This window comes from Fundulus heteroclitus, chromosome 21, assembly GCF_011125445.2.
Source record: "Fundulus heteroclitus isolate FHET01 chromosome 21, MU-UCD_Fhet_4.1, whole genome shotgun sequence".
Lineage (NCBI taxonomy): Eukaryota > Metazoa > Chordata > Actinopteri > Cyprinodontiformes > Fundulidae > Fundulus > Fundulus heteroclitus.
Window position 1 is genome coordinate 29,867,951 of NC_046381.1, and position 22,853 is coordinate 29,890,803.

The 22,853-nt window shown below is 40.8% G+C and overlaps 1 protein-coding gene across 7 annotated transcripts in view; it reads left to right on the plus strand.

The window, feature by feature from the left end:
- mpp7a (membrane protein, palmitoylated 7a (MAGUK p55 subfamily member 7)) overlaps positions 1–22,853 on the plus strand; it is a 122,193-nt gene that overhangs the window by 25,210 nt on the left and 74,130 nt on the right. For 5 of the 7 annotated variants that reach the window (XM_036125106.1, XM_036125109.1, XM_036125110.1 and 2 more), the window contains exons 2-3: positions 13,914–14,051; positions 15,751–15,918. In XM_036125106.1, coding sequence (XP_035980999.1) covers positions 15,882–15,918 — 37 coding nt within the window. In that variant the 5' untranslated portion in view covers positions 13,914–14,051; positions 15,751–15,881. Of the gene's footprint in view, positions 1–5,198; positions 5,304–13,913; positions 14,052–15,750; positions 15,919–22,853 lie in introns of those variants that run through there. The other 2 variants (XM_036125107.1, XM_036125108.1) reach the window with 2 other exon arrangements.

Consider the following 22,853-nt stretch of genomic DNA (forward strand, 5'->3'; position numbering starts at 1 on the left):
CCTACGATCATGCAGTTTTCACTGTAGCATCACTACAGAGGGAACAGCATTTACACCTAAAGGATTGGGGGATAAGCATTTAATAAGATTTAAATAATTAAGAAAAACTACCAGAATCTGATTCTGAATCAGAAATAGGTTAGGGATGCTGAAGAGACAAAGCAAGGAAAGGACTTCTGAAAGATGGGGTTATGTAGCTCTGTTAAAGTTTGATTGATTTGATGTTAGTAATTACCTAAAATGAACTTGTAATTGTAGGGCTGTCATAAACAATGATTTAAGTAATCGATTATTGCGACGATCACTCGAGTAATCTATAAATAATTGACACATTCTGCATAATTTTCACATAATTACGCTTATTTTAGTAATTAAGTAATACAAATAACAAATAAATAAAACAATGCTGACTGGCAAATAATTGAATAACAAGGACAAATCTGCAGCTTAAAGGTTCTAGGATCAAAATGTTAAAAGCTCAGCCCTCTCTGATTGGTTTAACATCAATATATCAGCTGTCTCTGTAGTGTTTCACAAACAAAAAAAGCCCATTTGCATATCGCGTTCTGGATTTTCTTTTAGACTCCGTCCGTCTTCTTTCGCTTATCTTTTTAGACTAAAAAGCATAATTCTATTCATATAAAACAGAACTCTTCGAGTGTACTACAGGGCTAAGTTAAACTCTTAGTCCACAAATAGACAATAAAAATAATTACACATTCATCAAAGAAGTAAACAACTCATTTAAATAAAGGCATTATAAATACTGCATTTTTTTAAAAAAGCTTTCTTATCTATATTTAAGAGAATAAAAATACTTTACAGTCTCATAGTGAGGAAATTCAGGTGTGCCAGTGGCAAAGACAGGGGGACCTAGACACCAGACTTACACACAAGATTAAATACCGGTAATATAAAAAATAATCTAAATTTAAAGTTCTGCTGTACAGCAGAAGAGAAAGAAAATATTGTGCAATTATTAACAGATATATTAGATGATTTTCATTCTGCATTGAAGGAGTTCTGCTTTGTCTCCTCCGTCTTTAAACTGCAGCCAGATGCAGTTTTCTCCTGCCCCTCGTAGTTATTCACAGGACAGCCTAACAAACTCACCCTCTACTCACAGCTACACTCGCTACATCCCTCTCTGTTTTCACACAATGGTTCGGCCCTGACGTGATTGGCCATTTGGCCGCCATGTTGACCAATGAAAACAGCAGTCATGTAACAAATGCACAACACACTTTTCAGATTTTTATACGAAACACCTGACGGTTAACTATGCATCAATTCCACTACACAAATGTACACTACATTGTGTTAGTCTATTACATAAAATCTGAGACAAAGACATTAAGCTTTGTGTTTGTAACTGGAGAAGATGTGAATTTTTTCCAGGGGCATACATACTTTTGAAAGAGACTGTCGGGTTGTGGGGAAACCCAATTCAAGGTAATTGGGGTCAATCACAGGCCAAGAACAAAGAATCAGTTTTGCCTATCAAGGTGAAGCAAAATTTATGGGGGATCATTACCAGTAGTGCCAGCGTAATGTGAGGTAAGGGACAACAAACCCAACTAAGCATCTTTCCTGGGACAAAAACAATGACAGCTCTGAAACAGAGTAGAAATCTTTTCTAGCCACATATCACATAATTTTCTACATCACATTTCTTTGGCCCTTTCATTGTAGCTGGACCTACAATGCCCCCTGAGGTAGGACCACTTGTCCCACTAATTCTCGACATATAAGTCCCAGGCCTGTTCCAGTCACAAACACGGGTGTAAATCAGCAACAGAGATGGCTTTTCCATCCACACAGTTTCCTTCTTTGGAAGAAATATCAAACGAGCATTGAGCATCCTCAGCATCGATCTCACTCCCTCAGCCTCCCTACAAGGTAGTGGTTCTAAAAAAACAAACAAAATATATATAATATTAGATCACATATTTTCTTTAGTCTCATGTTTTGTGAATTTCAAAATAGAAGTGTGTCTTTAAAAATGATGATATGGATCGATATTTCTATTTTGCATCGATGTAATTGGATCATTAATCATTTCATCGATATACCGATGTGGATCGACGTATTGTTACACCCGTAGTAGCCATAATAGTAGGAAAGAGGCTCATATTGCTGTTACCAAAAATGTGCTCTATGAGGATGCCCTGGCAGAGTTCAGACAGCTGAGACCTACCGGATCCAGTTTGTATGAACGCATGCAGATGCTGACAATACAACAGTCCAAACAGGAAAAGCCCAGGCTATCCCAGCATTATCAACTAAGACCTTTACTCGTTTACTTTGATCTTGGGATTTAATTTCAAGGGTGGAGTAATCACTTCAAAAGAACTTCTCAGAGGAGTTTCCCCAAAGCTTAATGACACATTTAATTCTCCACGACTCAGACATAAGAGGTAATGCAAACTTATTTAGTATAGAGTAGTTTTTTATGCATTTCCTGCCAAACACAAAGAATGTTAGCTATATAGGTCCCCCATACAGGATCATCAGAACACACCCTTATAATACACCAGGGTAAAACATGGCCCTTTATTGTTGCTCACACGGCCTATAGGTACATTAACCCCTATTTGTATTGCATGTATAAAAATGCCAACCCCCGGGCGGACCGGTTAACATTGTTTCTTAGTAAAGCTATGCAAAGCTTACTACTTAAAAAGAAAAAAGGTTTTGTCCCCTTGATTTTGCTACCAGTCACTTTTTCTTGAGGCAATGCTCAGGTGAGTGCTACCGCATGCTCTTTCCCCCCCTTTATGTTGACATATGATATGCTTAAGAGTTATAAAGTGGACCTTCAGGCGACCCTTTCTTTCCCTAATAAGACAAGGGAAGCTTGATCATACGTGTACCCATTGTACAAAAACACTTTAAGTGCTGAAGCCTTCACCGGTAAAGATGAAACAACAAAAATCACTCAGCTTCTAGGTTTATAGCTGACATGACATAAAAGTCATAAGCATTGGATTTGAATTTTGTGAAACCTTTGCATGGTGACAAATTCAATGTGAACTTGGCATACAGCTTAAAATGCCATTAAATTTAAAGTTGTATATTACAGATGCATCCAAGAGTCAACAGTTGTCAACAATAAACTATGTTATCTTTGTCAGAGTTGACAGAAGCTGACAGTTTATATTGTCTGTATATGGGGAGGAATTTGCTTTGTCACTATGTGGACTTCTCCTGTCATGATCCACAGAGATGTTAGCAAATCATTTTCTTCCTAATCCAAGCTAAGTCTCAAGTCTTTATTTGTAGTAAGTAAATAAATGGTGCTCACCTTCGGAATGACTGAAACAGGAAGTGCTTTTGTGTTCATTTTCAGCGAGAAGTGTCCGTTTAACGTTGCAGCTAGCTTAGCAGTTTATGTTTAAGGATGTTGGAGTAGTAAATGTATTTTGTTCTGAAATGATCCCGTCGTTTCATACAGCGTTCATTTGGAGAGACCGTCATGTGGTCATTCTTATGAAGCTGGAGCTAACGTGAACAGATTGTTACGAGCCATTAACATCCCATAATAACCCACCAACGTCCCTAGCTAATAATCCAGCTCATACTTTCACCCACACATGAATGGTCTCAGAATGCTTCTGTGTCTGCATGACACAGGTCTAGGCAGGAATCCCCTGTTTATTCTGTGGATAGTCCTGGTTTCAGATGTCCCAGAGTCTGATGGGAGAGCTACATTTAGGAAAATATTTTACCCTGTTCACCCACAAGCCAAGCCTGCGACTTTTCTGAGACTGAGGTTTTCTGGCAGAGAAGTGGGTTCTTTGTTGCCCTTCCTGACACCAGGATGTCATCCAAAGGTCTCCAACACACTGGGCTAGTTTGAAAAGCATTAGTGGAAATTGACATTAAGTTTACTATTCCTTTGAGCTACATCAGATTGTGTCCCTCAACAGCACTGAAACTAGGATTTTTTTTCACCTGGGGGTCACCAACATGGTGCCTGTTCAAAAAATAGCGCAACAGTCCAGTTTAAAATGCCACTTTATTCAGTTGCTCTTCCTTTTTAATCATACTTGTATTTACATAGATTTAAAAGCATTAAAAAAACATGTTTATGTTACACCAAGTTATGGTGAGCTCATACTCTTTAGTTCAAAGGTCAGTACAGGTAACCCTTCATATGAGACAGTACCAATGAAGTAGCTCCACTGAGCTATATAATACACTGGAGTGCTAATCGCCGTCTGTTTGAACGAGTCGCGTTGAAGCCACCAGCCGCCATATTGGTACTCCCTATTTTCCTCCAGTAACTAGGGAATTTGTGCGCTACAGCATCGAATAATGAGGATTTTCTCATGTTCATGGGGGGCTTAAAACTTTTAAAATGTCAAATGCCATATACTTTTATGTTATGTTTTAACAATATAAAGTACTGAGAAAGTCATGTGCTGAAATATTTTGCCTTTTATTCATTTAAATATATATGTTTAACATTTATAAATATATAGATAACAATGTACAAAAACATATATTTACATATACATATACATATATACATATACACATACTTATATATATATATATATATATACATATATATATATATTTAATATGAATATCATGTAAAATATTTCAGCATATAATTTCCTAGTAGTTGATAGTGTTAGTACATCCACTGGTAGAATTACATGTGAAACGTTTTCCCACAGCCAGAAAACTGCTTGTTGTTGCAACCAAATCCTATGGGATTCTGTGAGAGTAGGGAGTAGCAAGATGGCGGCCAGTGACTTCAGTTTTTCGGTAAAATCAGCACTCCAGCGTATTATATAGCTCAGTGAGTAGCTCTCACTTTCAAAAAGGTTGGTGATCCCTGATTTAATGGGTATATTCCTCCATCTAGTGGTAAAATGCTGTTGTTACATCTATCAGAAGTGCATGGTAAGAAGAGGAAGCAATATGATGTTCTTTTAGTGGTAATTTTAAATCAGACTCAGGTAGTATAGGGACTTAGTAGGTTTTTATATTTGAAGGGTTGTATGGTAGCTAAAATGTTAAAACATCTTTCACTGGTCGGCTCCCTGGAAGCTGACAACGGTTACTCTCTTTCTGTTTGCACATGAGCAGCTTGTGAAGTGAAAAGGGTGGAGCACCATGAGTCTTTAGGGAGGCGGAAAACAAAAAAACTCGAGTTTCAGGTCTGTTCAGGTGAGCCAAGACTCACAGCAGCCAGCAGACGGGTGGATGGGAGGGTTCAGGTGTGGGTAAATGTTTTAGCGCCTGCTCTTGTTTGAGAAGCCGTGTTTTTGTGGCAGGAGGAAAGTGATCTGGTAAGTCCCTGTGCCGGATTTCTGCCTTCCTTCTGGTTGCGTCTGGTCGGTGGTGATAAATGTTCTTAAGCTACGGTGTTCTGTGCCTACCTTCACATATTTGTGCTTTGGCTAGTGAACTTCTGTATTTTTACCCTGTTTTGTGTGTGTGTGTGTGTGGGGGGGGGGGGGGGGGGGGAGTGGCTCACAGGAACACCAAGTCACTTTTTTTCGTTTATCTTCCTTTTCTTAGTAATTGTCCAATTGTGTTTGAAGTTGATATTATTTTGTAGCATGGATTCCAAGAACGGGCGTTCTCTGTAGCATTGTTCATAGAATAAAATAATGTAAACCACGAGTGAACCATGAGTACCTGAAATACAAATGTCTTGTAAATGAAATCATCAATTCACCACTGAAGGGCTAAAGAGCTGAGTAAGGTGTGGAGACTGAAAGGGGGAATGTTTTTGTGGTCACTCTGGAAAAACAGGTTGACCTTAAATAAACCCTCATGCAGTATCTTGCACAAGTATTTGCTACGATTTCTCAAAAAAATTAGAATATTGTGTGACAGTACGATAATGTTTGCAAATCATTTCAGAAACTGAAAATTTATCTCATCATTACACATAGATTCATATATTGCAAGCCTTTGTTACTTGTATTTTTAAAGAGTACAGCTTACAGACAATGAAAACCCAAACATCAGTGTCTCAGAAAGCTAAATTAACTCATGGTGTCCCAGTCTAGTTAGCTAATCAACTAAAAACACCAGGGTTTCCTGATTCTTTAAACGGTCTCTCACTCTGGGTCAGTAGGCGACACAATGATGGGGGGGGCCTGCTGACTTCTGTCTGCAGGCTGCAGTCTTCAACACGCTTCACCAGGAGGGGAAGCAACAAAAGGTCATTGCTGAAGAAGATGGTTGTTCACAGAGTTCAAGCATATTGAAATGATAATACTTTCACAAGGAGTAAACTGAGGCTTAGAAAATCTATAGGCTGCTGTCAAGAGGAAGATGAGGGACACCAGACCCAACAAGGCAGATGACCCGAAGGCCCTATCAAACAGATTCAAATTTAAAGAATCGGTTCTTTTCAGTCCGATCTCAAATTGGATTGCTGGTATTACATTTTTTTTAGCTGTTACCTGCATTACATGACTATGTTCTGCAACATACTGATACTAGTATTATATTAACGTTTAACAGCAAATCAATAAAGTAATGATATTTAATGGCGGCTGACTGTTGAGATAATTGCTTTCAAAACCTGCTGAGGAGCAGAATACCCAAACAGATCCAGGGTAGAAAACAGAGGATGCCAGAGACATCTACAGCTGCTATTTGGACACTAAACTGCTGTGTTATTAAAAATATGACATTAAAAAATCACCTCCTGGAGTGGAGTGTGAGCCAGAAATGCCAGCTCACACATTTAACCTCACAGTGGAAAAAGCATTTTTTTTTTAAATTGATCTTTGGTTATATGGATTGATCTTTAGCAATTAATATGAAAATAGATTTTTTAACAGCCGTACTATCAATGGATGCATGGCAGCTTCGCCTCTGTCAGACTGCCCCTGGGCAGCTGTGGCTACTAACATAGCTCACCACTGTCAGGGTGTGAATGTGAGTGTGAATGACTGATTGTAGTGTAAAGCTCTCTGAGGTCGACAGACTAGTTAAAGCGCTTTACAAGTATAAGCCCTTTACCATTTTACCATTTACCATATATTAGATGATGTAAAATACTACCCATCTCTTCTGACATTTCGTGTCTTCTGACATTTTGTACGACATTGTGTCTTCCAGCTCCTTCGATAGTGACAGTGTGCCGTAGCTGCGTTTACAACAGTGTTATTTTTAAAAGGTCCTGTTGGGGCATTGCCACTCGAAAATTACCGAGTGCTGTATTAACGCACTCAGTTTCATACTGTTTGGGCCTCGTCTGCACTGTAGTTTGAACGTTATTTATAATTTTCTGTTTCCACTGTTTCCCCCGTTCTTAAAAAGTAAGGGAGGGTCCACTCCGCCTCCTGTCCTCTCCTATTTGCTCAGAAAGCATTTGTGCTTAGGGCACCCGAATGGCTAGCACCACCCCTGGCAGGATGTGTGGGCTGTGCAGTAATGTTAGCTGCCCTTTTCCAGCCCTGATAACCCTCTGCAGACCTGATTGCTCATTGTAGTCTGAACCTGTCATGTTTAGCAGGTGAGCCGAATCACACCTTTGGTGGTCGAGGTGGTGCAGGATGACAACAAAGGTTCAGCGTGTAGAGATAGAGGAGGCACCAGCACCTGAGATACTTAAGAGACACTAATTCTACCATTTCTCTGTTGCCCTGTTATCTGATGAAACCAATATTTTGATCATTTCGATAGTTAGCGTTTAATCCAGCTACTTCTTTGTTGCGTGCATTCTCTTCCTCCCGGTGGTCTTCTATGTGGCTGTTAGTCTCCTTCAATCAGTCCTTCCAAGCAATCTTTCCAGGTCCTACCGTGTCGTGGTCCAGTAGCCCAACCTGCTCCTACCAATATCCCGCGCCTCATGGTTAACAGAAAACCATGTGGGACCATCTTGGCAGCGAGGATGGGAAAAAAAATGATTTATCAACACGTTTTCCACAGAACTGAAAACAAAAACTACAGCGCTGGTATACGTTTAATAACTTTTTTCATTTTAAAAAACAATGTTTCCATCTCCAAATGTCCTGTGGAGAAATATTGCCCGAGATTAATACTGTGAAGTTATCCGAAGCTGATTGAAACGCAGTCCCAGCGTGTGCCTGTGTGTGCCGATGTTGGTCTTTACCGCAGCTGGATGCTCTGCAACCATGGTTTTCCGATGGTGTCATGGATGGGTGGGTAATTGTGGCTGCAGCTCTATCTGGTTCTGTCTGTGGTCCCTGCAAGCCATGATCATGTAGAGCAGCTGAAATACAAATTAATTTCACATCCAGTCTGTCTTCACAGCGGCCCCCGTACCAACTAACAGGGAGGATTCAACTAAAGCAAACTCAGTTTTCCATTAAAGGAACAACTTTATTATTCTCTTTAATCCACATTTCCGGTCCTGTTCCATCTAATAGTTGTTCTGCTGTATCAACCTCCCTCCCTCTTTCTGACGACCAGCGGGTTTTGTCTACTAGCTGCTGTGCTGTATTTTGCCATTAAAACACTATCTTCAACATGCAGATGTTTATTGCATACTGTTAATTTGATAAATCAGCAAATATTTCAAGTAACACATTTATTTTGTGGTATTAGTATTAATATATTTTTTTTTACATGCTTTTTGGTAATTCTGAATCGAATTAAAAGAATTTCATAATGCGGATCAGATTTTTCTGAAGAGGCCGCACCAAAACCTGTTCGTAACTTCGTTTGCTCAACATCTGGGGCAAATCCCGACCCAGAGTGACCCACCCTTGTTGTAGAGGTGCCTGGGGTGGATCACAGTTTGTTTGAGAACTAACCACAGGTTCCTTGGCAGGGTTAAAATCTGGGGGAGCTTTCTGATTAAGGATGTACATTTTCAGTGTTGTGGTCTTTGAGTTACAGAACTCCTTTGATTCTTGCATTACGTACATTTGAGTTTTACCACCCTGCCTGCCTATGGAGCGGGGACGCGCCCACCCGGCAGCAGCAACGTACGACCCGCAGCAAAATATTTTTTCTACAAAGGGACACCTTGTGATCATGTGTGAGTGAAGGACTGGTTGTAGTGTAAAGCGTTATGGGGTTGTCAGACTTGATAAAGCGCTATACAAGTGCAAGCCATTTACCATTTACCATACCAGTTAACCAGTTGTTGATTTAACTAACTTGTTGATGGCAGACTTTATTTCAACCATATTTTTTATCTTTATGATTTTACCAGACTGCGATAGACTGACCACCTGTACCCCGCCTCTCGCCCACTGACAGGTGGAGATGGGCACCAGCACCCGTCATGACCCCAATAGGGATAAGCATGTTAGAAGATGGATGGATGGATTTTACCAGACTTTTTCTAAGTTTAAAACATTGTTTTATTTTAATACATTTTTTTTAAAGTATGATAACTAGAAATGGGGTTGATGCGCTCGATCCCTGCGCCCTAAAACCTAGTTTTTATATTAGTTCTTTCTTCATGTCCTTTTACATGATATTTTCATAGACCACAGCTACTGAAGCACTGATATACCTTTGCTGTGCTGCTAAGAACTGGAACGGGGATGGCAACCGTCAGCTCTGCAACGGGTGCAGTTGGAGGAGGCGTAGTGATCAGCGGGGATTAAACTGTGCTGAGTGTGTCCCTCCCAGGGTGTGCGACATGTAGGAGACGCTGCTCTCTAACTGGGGCTGTGGCTGAATGACAGACTGTTTAGGGCTTACCTACATGGCCTGCTAATCACTGGAGATGAGCAGTCAGCATATGATAGTTAACGCATGACTTTTCAATTATCATTTTGCTTATAATACCAATCCCTGCTTCGTCACTCTTTTAGTGAGTCAGTGCTCCATCCTTATCCCCAGAATACGGCTGCATTGTTAGAGGTTTTCATACCTTGATTGATTCATGGCAGCGTACTTGGGCAGAAATGTACAGTAGCCCCCTCCCTTGGAGGAGGAGCAACCACACACATGGAGCGCAACAGAATGCTTCATTTCTGGGATGAAATGGACTCAGCATCGCTCACCTTTTCTGGACAAATGATTTTCCATATGTATCAAACAACCTGAAGGAATATTCATCAGAGAAATGAACTTTGCAGCAGTCTTCTGCTGTCAGCCCTTTTTCTTCCCGCAGAGTTTCAATCCACTCTTATTTTTACTTGAACAAAAGTTGCTTCTTTGCTTCCCCATCTGCCAAAAGGATGCAGTTGTGCAGATGCACTCACACCCACATGCTGCCATTCGTGACCAAGCTCCGCACTGGTGGAAGCTGTTTAGTTGGACACCACCCAGACGCTTGCTGGACACCGTAACGGTCTGCCTCGCTGTTCTTGATGATGCAGACAGCAGTTCCTTCAGCTGCAATACTTAGGGAGGCTCTTTCCTCTGCATCAAAAGGAAGCAATATTGATTGCTAATTGACTCTTAATTAGATTGATAGCGATTACTGCTGGACTCTTTTTTTAATTTTTACCTGTGCTTTTGATACGATTATGCTGAAAAGTAGTGATTCTGTGTCAGGAAGGAAAAATGCTGTGAATGTAGGTTTCTGTTGCAGATGAAACATTTTAGGGGCAAATATGATTCATTGCAATGGCCCAGTATATTTGATCAGCATTGCTGTGATCACCCAGTTATCTAAAAGAATGTTCACTCTAAAACCTGAAGCTACAAAGTTAGCAAAACAAAGCAATTGTGTTGTTGGTGAGCGATGGACTGAAAGACAATAAAACAATGCCAAGAGGGTAAAGTTTTTACATTTTGAAAGTGTTCCAGAGTTGGGTAAAACATGTAAAAAATTACCAGTAACCATAAACTGCAGCACCCTTTTTGGTATGACACTTTCAGAAGAATGGCAAATTGCTCGTGCTAAGATTTGGTTTTATTTTATTCCTGTGGTTTATTCAGTGAAAATATACCTTCATTGACTGTTAAGTTAAATATTTGTCGAAGAATGTTCTCGGTTTCTGCACAGAACACTAAAAGGAGTTGTTGGCCAACTTTCTGCTGGCAAATAAAAGGAGAAGAAATCAAACAGCGCCTTCTGGACTAATAATTACTCCTGCTTTTTATCAGTCGCATAGTTATGAAGTCAATATCAGATGCACTGTTCAAAAATAAGGATTCCCTGCATTTAACAAGAAGTGCAGATCAAGTGAAGGTCTTAAAACTGTAGCCAACCATGTTATCCGTCAAGTGGGTTAGGATCACTTGGTGTAAAATAATGAGTGTGAAGCTGATGAGCAGATACGGAAGCTGGAGGACTGCTCTGTGAGCGCCTCTGTCTGGACTGTAACCGGAGCAGGGGAGACGGTTCTGGTTCTGGGTCAGATACAGTCATGTGAAAAAGATCATCTGTGCTGTTAACGGTGGGCCGTTAAAAACCATCATCTCTAGCTGGCCTTCCTGTCACCTAATCAAGGTTCAAACAGCAACGCTGACCTCTGCTGTGTGGTGTCGTTACTCTTCCTGTCCAGCTCTAGATGGACGTAACGTGCATATGGACCTATTCCACCAAGTGAAGGCAGAGAATGTCTCCAGAACGCCTGCTTTTCCGCTCCTCCAGCTCCACTGATGAGGTTCTAATTGTCTTTTGGCCGTTTGCTTTGAACACTTGTCATAACTCCGTCCCATCCACGGTCAGGATGTAGAGACTCAGGAAAAGACTGAATAATAAAACTGATGTTGGAGCAGAGCTTTGAAGGGATTGGCTCTTTCAGAAAGGCCTTAGCGGTCATTTAACTGTCAGTCCTTCACCTCCTGACTCTGTTATTCTCTGAGTAACTTTATCAACATCCAGCTGAGGGTTGAACACCTCCACCCATGTTGCTCCTCAGTTGGATGGACAGGCCTGTTTTGGAAAAGTGAAGAAGAAAAACAGTCTCCTACACCTCTTTGTCCCCCATGGTCCATCTGACAATCTACCACCTGGAGCTATTTTCTCTTTAAACACTGATCAGACCTTGTGTTTCACACATTGAACAAGGTTAAGCAGGAACAGATGAGGAGTCTTTAGGAGATGTTGTCTCTCCGCTCGGACCAGAGTACTCTGTTCATTTAACAAAAAAAAAGGAAACAAAATCTTCCCACTAGATGGCAGCAGAATCATTTGTTTCTAAGACTGCACTTAAAGAAGGGGAAATATCCAAGTCCAATTAAATATATTTCATCTTTATACCACATGGCAGAGGGGGTCTTTATTCCCCTGCTGACCATCTGATCCTCTGTGATCTGAACAGACACCATTAGAGCGTGATGAGAATGGAGAATGTTTCTTTAAGCCCGTCTGTCATGAGCCTTTTGGGTCTTGTTAAAAGTCACAGGTGTTCCAGTTCTTCCTGACCTTCAGAAATCTCCATCAGAAATGACAAATCCTTCCTCAGACTGAAGATTATTTCTCAACCCAAAGGTGACCGACTGATATTAGAGGGCTGCTAAACTGCTTGACCCTTCATGTCCTCTGTCATTTGTCGTTCTCCAAGTCTGTTATTCCAATCACTGAGTTTATGACAGAACCGTGCAGGGTCTCTCTGTGAAACACTGACCTGATTTAACATAGGTCAGTACTCTTGGCAGGAGCTCAGTGGCTGTCAGGTTTAGTCTCCTGTTCAGATTCCTCTGCTGCAGAGATCTTGTAGTCGTGGCTTGAGGCACCACTGCCCTTCCCTGTCTTAAACTATTCACTGATCTACTAAAAGCTGAACAGCAGATGACCCAGGCTCTCTGATTTATTTTGTTTTTTTTTTACTTCATGCTCACGTAAAGCTGGTGCTAATGTGACATCTGGCCTTCAAACGGGTATGCAGTTGAAGTTGGATCTGGATCTCTGATCTCTTCATGTTGAAAGATCGATCGTGTCCCGCCACAGCAAGAGTAGGAACAAGTAGGCAGAGCACAAACTGAGAAAAACGTGAAAAATTATTCCATTTCTGAGAAAAATTGTGATTTTCATTTTATTGCAAAATATACTTGCTGAAGTTATGAGGAAACCCCTCAGTGCTTTAAATGACCATTTGGCTGTATGCAAAGTAATTCAAATGAACAGCTTTTGTTAACACCTAGTGGCTGGGGGGATTCTAAAGAAATGTTGAGGCCTGTTTTCTCACTAATCTTCTTTGCAGAGTGCCAACATTCAAATGGTCATATCTTCTTCAATTCTCTGTTGATTTCCACAAGTTTGACATCATTGGAAAGTTTAGAGTCCACTCTGTCGGAATCTGTAAATAAGTCGTAACGGCCGAGGGGAAATGTGTTCCTGGTTCTGCCGTGGCCGTTCCCTTATGTGCTGTTTGGTGCTTCCTCCACACGTTGCTCATCTCAGTCCAGAACAACCCACTGACTTCATGACTTGCTCGCTCCAACCTGTTCCTGACTGAATTGTAGCCTAATTTTACTTTTCTACGTATGCACCTGTTTTACCTGGGTTAATTCTCTGCATCTATTTGAATGCATCTTGAAAACACTCTAGCTTTGCTTACTGTTGTCACAGCGAGAACTTCTCAGAAGAATATCTTTCTTTATAGACGTTGTCATTGATTGAGCCAAAGGACATGAAACGGTGCGGTGTTCTGGGATGTTCCTTTTCATATCTTGTGTGGTTTTGGATCAGCTAGACCATGACTCAGTCCAGCGTTTGAATAAGTTTGCTTTGAACCCGTTCTTTCAATGTTCTGCATTCTTAAATGGACCCCAAAGCCTGACAGCTCAGTTAGGCTGTGCATTTGGGAATCCACATAGAATGGACCATTAGTTTTCACGCTGCAAAGAGTCTAATCTCCATTTTTCCATTCCCCTTTCGCACATAGGGTTTCTGCTGGTTGCATGAATGGGCTGAAGGGCTTGAGTTGGATGAAATGAAAAAGTCAGATAAGATGAAAAAAAAAACAGATTCATGGATTGAACACTGGGAAATTACCAGTTTTACAGTTAAAATTTAAGGCTGAGCTGATGCACTTCTGTTATTTTCTCTTTTTTAGGTGTCCCAGGTCATCAAACTACAAGATGACGTGTCTATACCTTCCATCTGTTGTGAGCAATTTGGCAAGTTAGCCCCAATAATCTGGCTGCGGGAGAGATCTCACTTCTCGTTTCCACTTCTAAGAATTTTTTCTCAGGTTGGTTGCACTACCTTTCTTCTCCTGTTCTCCGTGTTTCTGCTGATCACTGGATGAAGTGTTGGATAGGTGGATGCATGTTAGGGTTCAGGCAAGGTGAGCTTGTTTTATGTGCAGAGCAGAATGTTCAGCAGCTCTGGGGAAAAAGTGTTGGACTGTAAACATCCAGAGTCAACTTTGACCTCGCTGCACGCACACTCAGTCTATCTTTGATAGATGGTTAAAGACTGTTGTATTGACCCTAACATCCAGGTATATCTAAATATAATAATAATGTTCTCTTTTGTCACTAATTTCACTAAATGAAACTGAAATATTTTAAATATTCATTATACATGAGCAGAATATTTCTAGCCTTCTTGTAATTTTGATGATTATGGCTTAAAGATAACGAAAACCTGAAACTTGGTGTCCCAGAAAATTAGAATATTACATGAGATCAATGGAAAAGGACATTTTAAACAGAGATGTCCACATTCTGAAAAGTCTGTTTATTGCCAAGCGGTAAATTATTGGTCTGGCCGCCTCTTGCATGAATTAATGCATCAATGCAGCTGCCTTCAGGTCATCTGCCTTGCTAACTTCCTCTTGACAACAGTCCATAGATTATCTATGGGGTTCTGGCTAGAGGAGCTTTCTGGACAATCAAGAACAGAAACACCATGGTTACTGAACCAGCTGTTGGTGCCTTTGGCAGTGCGGGCAGGTGCCAAGTACTCATGGAAAATAAAATGAGCCTCTACATGCAGCTTGTCAGCAGACATTAGTATGAAATGCTGTAAAACTTTAGACTTTAGAACTTTAGATGTTAGAAAATGTTAGAAGACATGGCATCCCAAACCATCACTGACTGTGGAAACTTCCGACTGGACTTCAAGCAACTGGATTCTGGTCCTCTCAACTCTTCCTCTAGACTCTGGGACCTTGATTTCTAAAGGAAATGCAGAATTTACTTTCATCTGAAAATAGGACTTTGGACCTTTGAGCCAAGGTCCAGTTTTTTTTCTCCTCAGCCCAGAGGAGACTCTTGTAGTTCATGGGTTGGAATTGTCTGTGTGTAGCTCTTGATGCACCAACTCCAGCCTCAGTCCACTCCCTGTGACGCTCCCTCGGATTCTTAAATGGATTTTTCTGGCTAATCCTCTTGAGGCTGCGGTTCTCCCTGTTTGTGATGCAGCTTTTCTTTCTTTACCTTTCCTTCCACTCAACTTTTTCTGAATATGGTTGGATGCAGAACTCTGTGAACAACCAGAACAAGCAGCTGTTTGTGTCTTCTCCTCCTTGTGGAGGGCGTCGATGACTGTCTACTAGACATCTGTCCAGTCAGCAGTCTTCTCCACGACCGTGTCCCCTACGGACCATTTACAGGCGTTTTGATTTAATTAGTTGATTCGGTTTCAACACCATAAATGTTCAATAGTTAACTTTTTTTTTAAATATTAAACTTTTCTGAGACAATAAATGTTGAGTTTGAATTATGTTTAGACCATAATCATCCAAAATTACAAGAACTAAAGGCTTGAAATATCTTACTCTGTGTCTATTGAATGTATATAATACATGATTCTCAATTTCTGGAATAAATGATGAAAAATCTCGAATTTTTTTTAAAGATTTTCTATGTTTTGAATTGTTACCTGTATGGATGAAGACAATGTGCTGTTTGATAAGCTGGCTCTAAAACCTGGTTTTCTTGCAGGGCTCCATGGCATAAAGTCCGTCTTCACATCCAGCTGCTCTCTGGGGTTTCTGTAGAGGAGCTCTCCGCTCTGACTCGCTGCTGCCACGTTCCACAGCCTGAGGGCAACCAGGACGCTGTCGGCAGCAGACATGCCTGCCCTGGCCACTGGAGCCGGCCACGAGCCAGGTACGGACCTTTCACCAAGGAACTCATTCAGTAACACAACTTGCTGCGGAGCCACACACCAGTGCAGTATTGGAAAATGTACTGCCAGAGAGATTTTGTCTCAATTTGCCCGGACCGGCTGGCTGTGTTTGGGAAAACAACCCGGAGTCTGTTTTTACTGAGTCGTTTCCAGTAAAATCAGAAACATACCACTGCAGATTTACAGTTCAGCAAAAATAATTTCAGCTACACACACCAGTTGTTTTTTTCTTTCTTCCTCTATAAAGTGCGCGTGTGTGTTTACTTATGTTAGGTATTTAGAACCTTTCCTGGTATGTTCACTTTCCTTTTAAAAACCAATGGGGCTTATGAGAACCAAAGCCATTTTAAAAAATAGTTACGGTTAGAGGAATGGTGCGAATTAAAATAAACTCAAGGTTAGGTTTAAATCAGTGATGGTGTTGGAGTCAGAGATGATTGGAGTTACTTAACTGAATTGAAATCAATACGTTTTTATTAATTTGTCTAGAAATAAAAACACTAGGATGGGGAACCTGTCAGGGAAACATTTGCCAGAAAGCACCAGCTCTCCCCTCAGAAACATTATCCTCCTCTCACTCTGGCTTAGCAGCTTTATCACTGCGCACACAAACACATCCACTGCCATTTGAGTAGCCCCCATTTTTTTTTTCGCAACCCCATTACCAACTCTAATCTTAATTATTACTGGAACACACCTAAACCTACTAGGGCTGAACGATTTTGGAAAATAATCTAATTGCGATTTTTTTCTCTTAATATTGCGATTTAATGCCATTTTTTTCCCAGTTTAATTTATCATGTGCTTTAAACGTATACAAACAACAAATCAATTTGTTTCCTCGCCATGTGGATTAGTTGCTAAAAGACCCACAGCATCTAAATTCGGAGTAGTAATGATTGCGTTCTGCCTACAAAATATTTCAACCAAAAATTGCAATTTTGCAACAAAAATGGCCTCTAAATAAAGTTGTAAACAACGACTATTCAAAATATGAACTTTTAATGTTTCTATTGATCAGAATATTATTTAAGAGAACAGCTTTTAATTTAATTGGACATTAATCCTTGTTGTACATAAAGTGCAAAGTCCAACCAACAAGCAAATCTATGTATTAAACTGATTGACCTGTACTTAATGCTTTGTATGATTATACAAACTCTAAAACAAGTAATAAAATTAGATTATCTCACTGCTGCAACTTGTCTTCCCTTCCATGTGGAGGCAAACCCACTTCAAACATTTTACTGACACCTAATGAACGTGTCTAATTCCCTAATTGTTACATAGCCAAAAATTGCAGACCTCTGCAATTTGGAAATTGCGTTTTTTTTTAAATCATGATTATATTGATAATGCGATTAATTGTTCAGCCCTAAAACATACACATCAAAACCCCATTCACTCCGAAGCCCCAGCCCCTAAAAGTGCATTTTGACCATAATAGGACCAGACATAGGCCTCATAAAGCCCACCAGTCTCATATTATACCTGTGTTATATCAGGAAACAGTCCTTCTGAGCTAACCCAAACAAGCCCACACCCTTAAACACAAGCAGAGATCATGGCCACGCGAACACAGCCCAGTGGAGGAACAACAGCGAGATGGAAAATAGGGACCGCTCTGATGGATAAAGTGTGTGCATTACTGCCCTTTTTAAACAGACTTTACGAAAGCCCCATTATTGTGGAAATTTCTGCAGGCAAAGTAGAAAGCCAGACCATCACTTGTGTTTATAGTCATTGAGGGCAATTACCGGCAGGGACTCAGGTTTCCAAATAAAGCCCATAAAGACTCCTCTGGCCCATCTCCTCCTCTTTCTTCTTGATGGTCCCGTGACACCGAGTTTGCAGAAGAATCTCGGGGAGCTTTCTGCATGAGTGGTGAATCCCTGATGAAGACCCGCGTGGCACTGGGACAGTCTGGCTTTACACCAAAGGACGTGCAGAACACCGGTAGTGTCATATCACCGTATGATATGAACTCTCTGGAAGTTTCTTAGACCTGGGGCTCAGACGGTCCACAATTCACCGTGTTGCCTCTGCTCAGCTTGGTCCAGCTGCTGCTCAGGGACATCCAGACAGACCAACCCACTCCTCTGTCTGCTGCACACAGTTTATCTCCCTGCTGAAGCTCATCAGCTGAAAGCTTCACTTAGTTGGTTTTCTATGTACTTATGCTAACGTGTCTGCTCTGTCGTCTGAGCCCTCCTGACACCCACATCTGCTTTACGTCATTCAGTGGTCGCCGGGCCTCCTGCTGTGACAGTGAGTCTTGGCTCCTTGTAGGCCCATTTCCTCTCTGCTTCTGGAGGTCTGTCATTAAAGCTTTGTGGTGGGGAGGTTAGTATCTTGCCTACATTAGGTCATTCTTGCATTTATCTTGTGCAAAGAGTTTTTTTCCCCCGCCTCAGAGGCTGAAGCCAACAGATTTTCAGAGATGAGCTGAAGCAAAGCAGAGAAATTTGGTCATTCTTGCAAAAAAATGAAATAAAACAGAATTCTGAAGTCTTAAGATCTCCGCCTTGTGGTTGCAGCAACACATTGCAACCAGTTCCTAGCCTTAAAGTATAACGCTTCTTGTGGACTGATAAGCGACTCATTTACCACAGACGTGTGTCAGCAACAACACGTTACCTTCATGTTGCCAATAACACAAACAGCTCCATGACACAAATGGATGTAATTGATTTTGTATCAATCAACAACTGTTTAAACTGTAATACAGATAATACAGATCCTCCTTTGTCTCAACTGTGCTTAGACTAACGTTTAGGTTTTAGTCTCTGGTGGAAAATAAATCTGTATTTCTACAGAATGAAGACATGAAGGCTAAACTGTTGCATGTCATGCTCTTAATGCTCATAAACTCTCTGAAGAATACAACTTTAAATAATCTGAGCCAAGTTTGTAGAGTTGTCTTTAGTATGATAGTATAGAAGTTAGGGCTGGGTATCATCTAGGATGAGCCGATTCGATACGATTCTCGATACACAGCTCACGATACGATACGATTCTCGATACATAGCTCAGCTTGATTTGATTCCAATATCGATATTTATTACTTTGAATTATTGCTCAGTGATTCAATCACCAAAATCAGCCAAATATTATGTTTATGTTCTATTTATTGATCACAGACATATTAACAGGAAAATAAAGTGCATTTGCTTCAATGCATTTAACGTGTCACAGAAACCAAAAATGTGCCCAAACATCTGATTTTAGGGACAAAGGAGCTTCTAAAATCCTGTCGGCCGTTCCACAAATTCGTCTCACTCGCTCTCCTTCACTGTGAACTGTAATGGTTGCGCTGTAATAACGCCCCCTAGAGGTTGGGAGGTATATCGATATTAAAAGCCAGAATATCGATATTAAATCGTTTTTAAAAAATATCGATATTAATCTTTATATCGATTTTTATGCACAGCCCTAATAGAAGTTATGTATCCCAGCATGCAAGGTGTCAAAGAATGGGCCAGTGTTATTCTATATTTATGTATAAATAGTCGTGTGATAATGGCTGTTGAATTGCGAGATTTCCTGAAAAGAGACAGATTATTTATTCTGCACCAATCATCTTTATAGGCCAGCAGCATTCTGAGTTAAAATGATGACAGGGCTTCAATGCGTCTCACTTTCTGAGCTCAATGTTAAATAATCTTGACAGTAATCTGTGTCTCACTGTCCGATTTTAGAAGGCCATACTAAATGATAGCTGCAGCAGAATCACATCGGAACAATGCGGTAGCGATCGGCCCAGTTGGTGTTAGCACTTTAATTGGTAGAGTTGGACTCAGAAAACCCGGAGAAGAGGAGGAGAGAAGGCAGGCTTTTTAGGAAGAGATCATGGCTGCCAAAAGAAGGTGAAATAGTGAGCCGTTTGTTGCCGCAGCAGATAGCACACAATTTTCTGGGGGAAAACCTCTGACTCTGCTCTATTCAATTCAATTTAATTTTATGTATATAGCACCAGTTCACAACACACGTCATCTAAAGGCACTTTACAAAGTTAAATCAAATCATACAGACAGATTGGTCATAAAGTTTCCTCTCTAAGGAAACCCAGCAGGTTGCATCAAGTCTCTCCAAGCAGCATTCACTCCTCCTGAAAGAGCGTAGAGCCACAGTGGACAGTCGTCTGTATTGTGGATGGCTTTGCAGCAATCCCTCATACTGAGCATGCATAAAGCGACAGTGGAGAGGAAAACTCCCCTCTAACAGGGAGGAAAACCTCCAGCAGAACCAGAACCAGGCTCAGTATGCCTCGACCGACTGGGGGTTAGAGAACACAGAGCAGAGACACATTGATCCAGGAATCCTTTCTATATTATATGGTTATGGTGGGTGATCTGCTTCCCCTGGATGATGTCACAACTAGCAGAATGCCAGATCAGGTGTACCTACTGTGAAGAAATAAAAGACAGAGAACAAAAAGTTAAAAGTTGAAATAACAAGAAACAATGCAAATTGATGAACAGTAGGAGAACTCAGCAGAGTGAGAAAAACAGACCCTGGTGTCCTCCAGATATAATAACTCTATAGTCATCATTTAATTGGTCATCTTTGGTGAGAACGGTACATCAGTTTGTTACTTGGAAAACAAGTAACAAACTGATTCAAGCTCACAATCCTCTTTCTAATGATAAAGGTTTTAGTCCGGAACAATCAATAGTTGCAAAGCGTGAACTGGTGTTGTAGAGATTAAGCGCATCGATACATGGATAAGCAACGGTAAGCTTTGAGTGCACTGGTAGAGCAGCTGTCGAAAGATGTGATTTATTTTTCCTGAAGTAAGTCGTATTAGATTTTGGTTCTGCTAAAGAGAAGCTTCCGCATAGAATTCGTGTGAGGTTAATCATACAATTCAACCCAAAATGTAAAAAAAAAAAACCTCCAAAAAAAAAAAACAACCTCTTTAAAAATTTAGACGTTCTTCAATGCAAACATCACTTTGAGAGAGGCTGAATACCAAATGAATGGGTAGCCTTTTCTTTAAGGTCTTACAGATGCAGCTTCATTAATTGAATAAAACAATCATTGCATCTATTAGGGAAGTTGTTTAGGTCCCCGTTGAATCATTATACAGACAGTCCCTTGCCTTATAGGTCATTACATCACTGCCTGGTCCCCTTTACACCTAATACCTGAAGCCAGGCTACAACCTTCCCCTGACTCTGGTGTTTGAGGCACTTCTAAAGACCCGGATGGCCTTTTATTAAACTTATTAAAGTTAACAATGTTATTCCAAGCTGGACCTGTAGGTTATATCAAGGTTTACGGGCCCCACACCGCATTTAAAGGTGAGGAGGTTCAGCCAAGCACAGCTGCAGAGAAGGAGGCTGAAAGGCGACACGTGGAAATGTTTGAACGGGACAAAGCTTTTAGCAGACGTGCTAATAACCCACTGGCTGTGTGTAGTTATGGTGATGGCTGTATAATGACACTGAGTAATGACATGATAATCTGTAAACCGCTCTGTGTCTTCATTCTGACATTACTGACACATGCGCACACCTTACCTCAGTGTTTTGATAAGTATATGGGCACATATTTCTCTGCTTGTCCCGAGGAATGAAACCGAAAAATGTTTCATCCTGTTGGAAATGAATGGTGAGCATCTGGTCTTTGGTCGGTTTCAGTTTGTTGGAGACATTAGGGAGGTTTGGGGGCCGACTCGGACTGGGCTGAGGGGGCTGGTGGATCCTCTGAGAGGTTCCAGACGTTTTTCCTGGGCGCTAGCCAGCAGGCGGCTTGCTGTCACACTGATACTGTACCAAAACGCAGGAATTTGTTGCCACTGGAAGAGCTCCCGGTTTCCAGTTAGATCAGAGACGAAATTTCCACATCATCTTAACAATTGAATAACAGCCTGTTCAAAGACGGCAGATGGATAAGAAATCCAGACAGTGCAACAGAGAGGGGACAGATGGGGAGAAATTATGACATTTATTTGTTTGAATATGCAAGACTCATTCTTCTTTTTTTGTGGAGTTAGGATGACATCCTTCCTCCCATCGTGCGCTTCCAAATCCTGCAGGGGACCAAATCAGTCATTGTTGGGCTGGACCTGCTCACTTACATTACAAAGAACCTTAAAACCACTTCACAGACAGTGGGCTCTGCTTTATTGCTCTCTGGTAAGTTGAGTAAAAGCCTCTGACCGAGATGTGCAAAGTTTGGAAAAGAAATTTAGAGCCATTGAACGTTTGCATCCATGCGTTTGGAGAGAAGAAACTTTTGGCAGCGAGTTGTCTGATTTCTGCTTGTTAGACTCGACACACAGCTCTGAGCTCTGTCACAATCTTCAAGAAAGGCAAGTTTCCCAAAATTACTTAGAGATTTCAATTCAATTAAAGTGTTTGTGTGTCATCCTCAGCAGGACGTTATCTTCACCAAATATTTCTATGATTAGATGGGGTCTGAAGGATGACGTTGCCGCTCTGCTTCGTCTGTATTTGCAGACTGGGCTGATGGGCTGCAGGTTTGGGACTTCCTGCCAAGGTGGACTAGAGGCCTAATGGGGTAAAAAAAATGAGGAAGTATTAAATAGACAAAAATATTAAAACATACAAATAAATTTTAAAAAGTAGGGTACCACTTACAAGAAGGCTTTCCTGATAGATGGCTAAAAATGTTTATAGATTTGTTACTAATTTATTGTAAACACTTTATAACTCATTTATTATGCATTAATCAAGGGCGAGCAAGTGACAAATAGTGAGCCTAATCTGTTCAATTATATATTTCATCTAGAGCTGCTTACATTAAACATTTCAGACTAAGGTACTACCTTGTAAGCACAAGCTGGCCAGGGGAGCCGTATTGTAAAGTGGGACCAAAAGAAGTAATTATTAAATGAAGTTGAAAGTGATACATTTCATGTCAGAGTGTGTCCTGTATAAACTATGAGGCA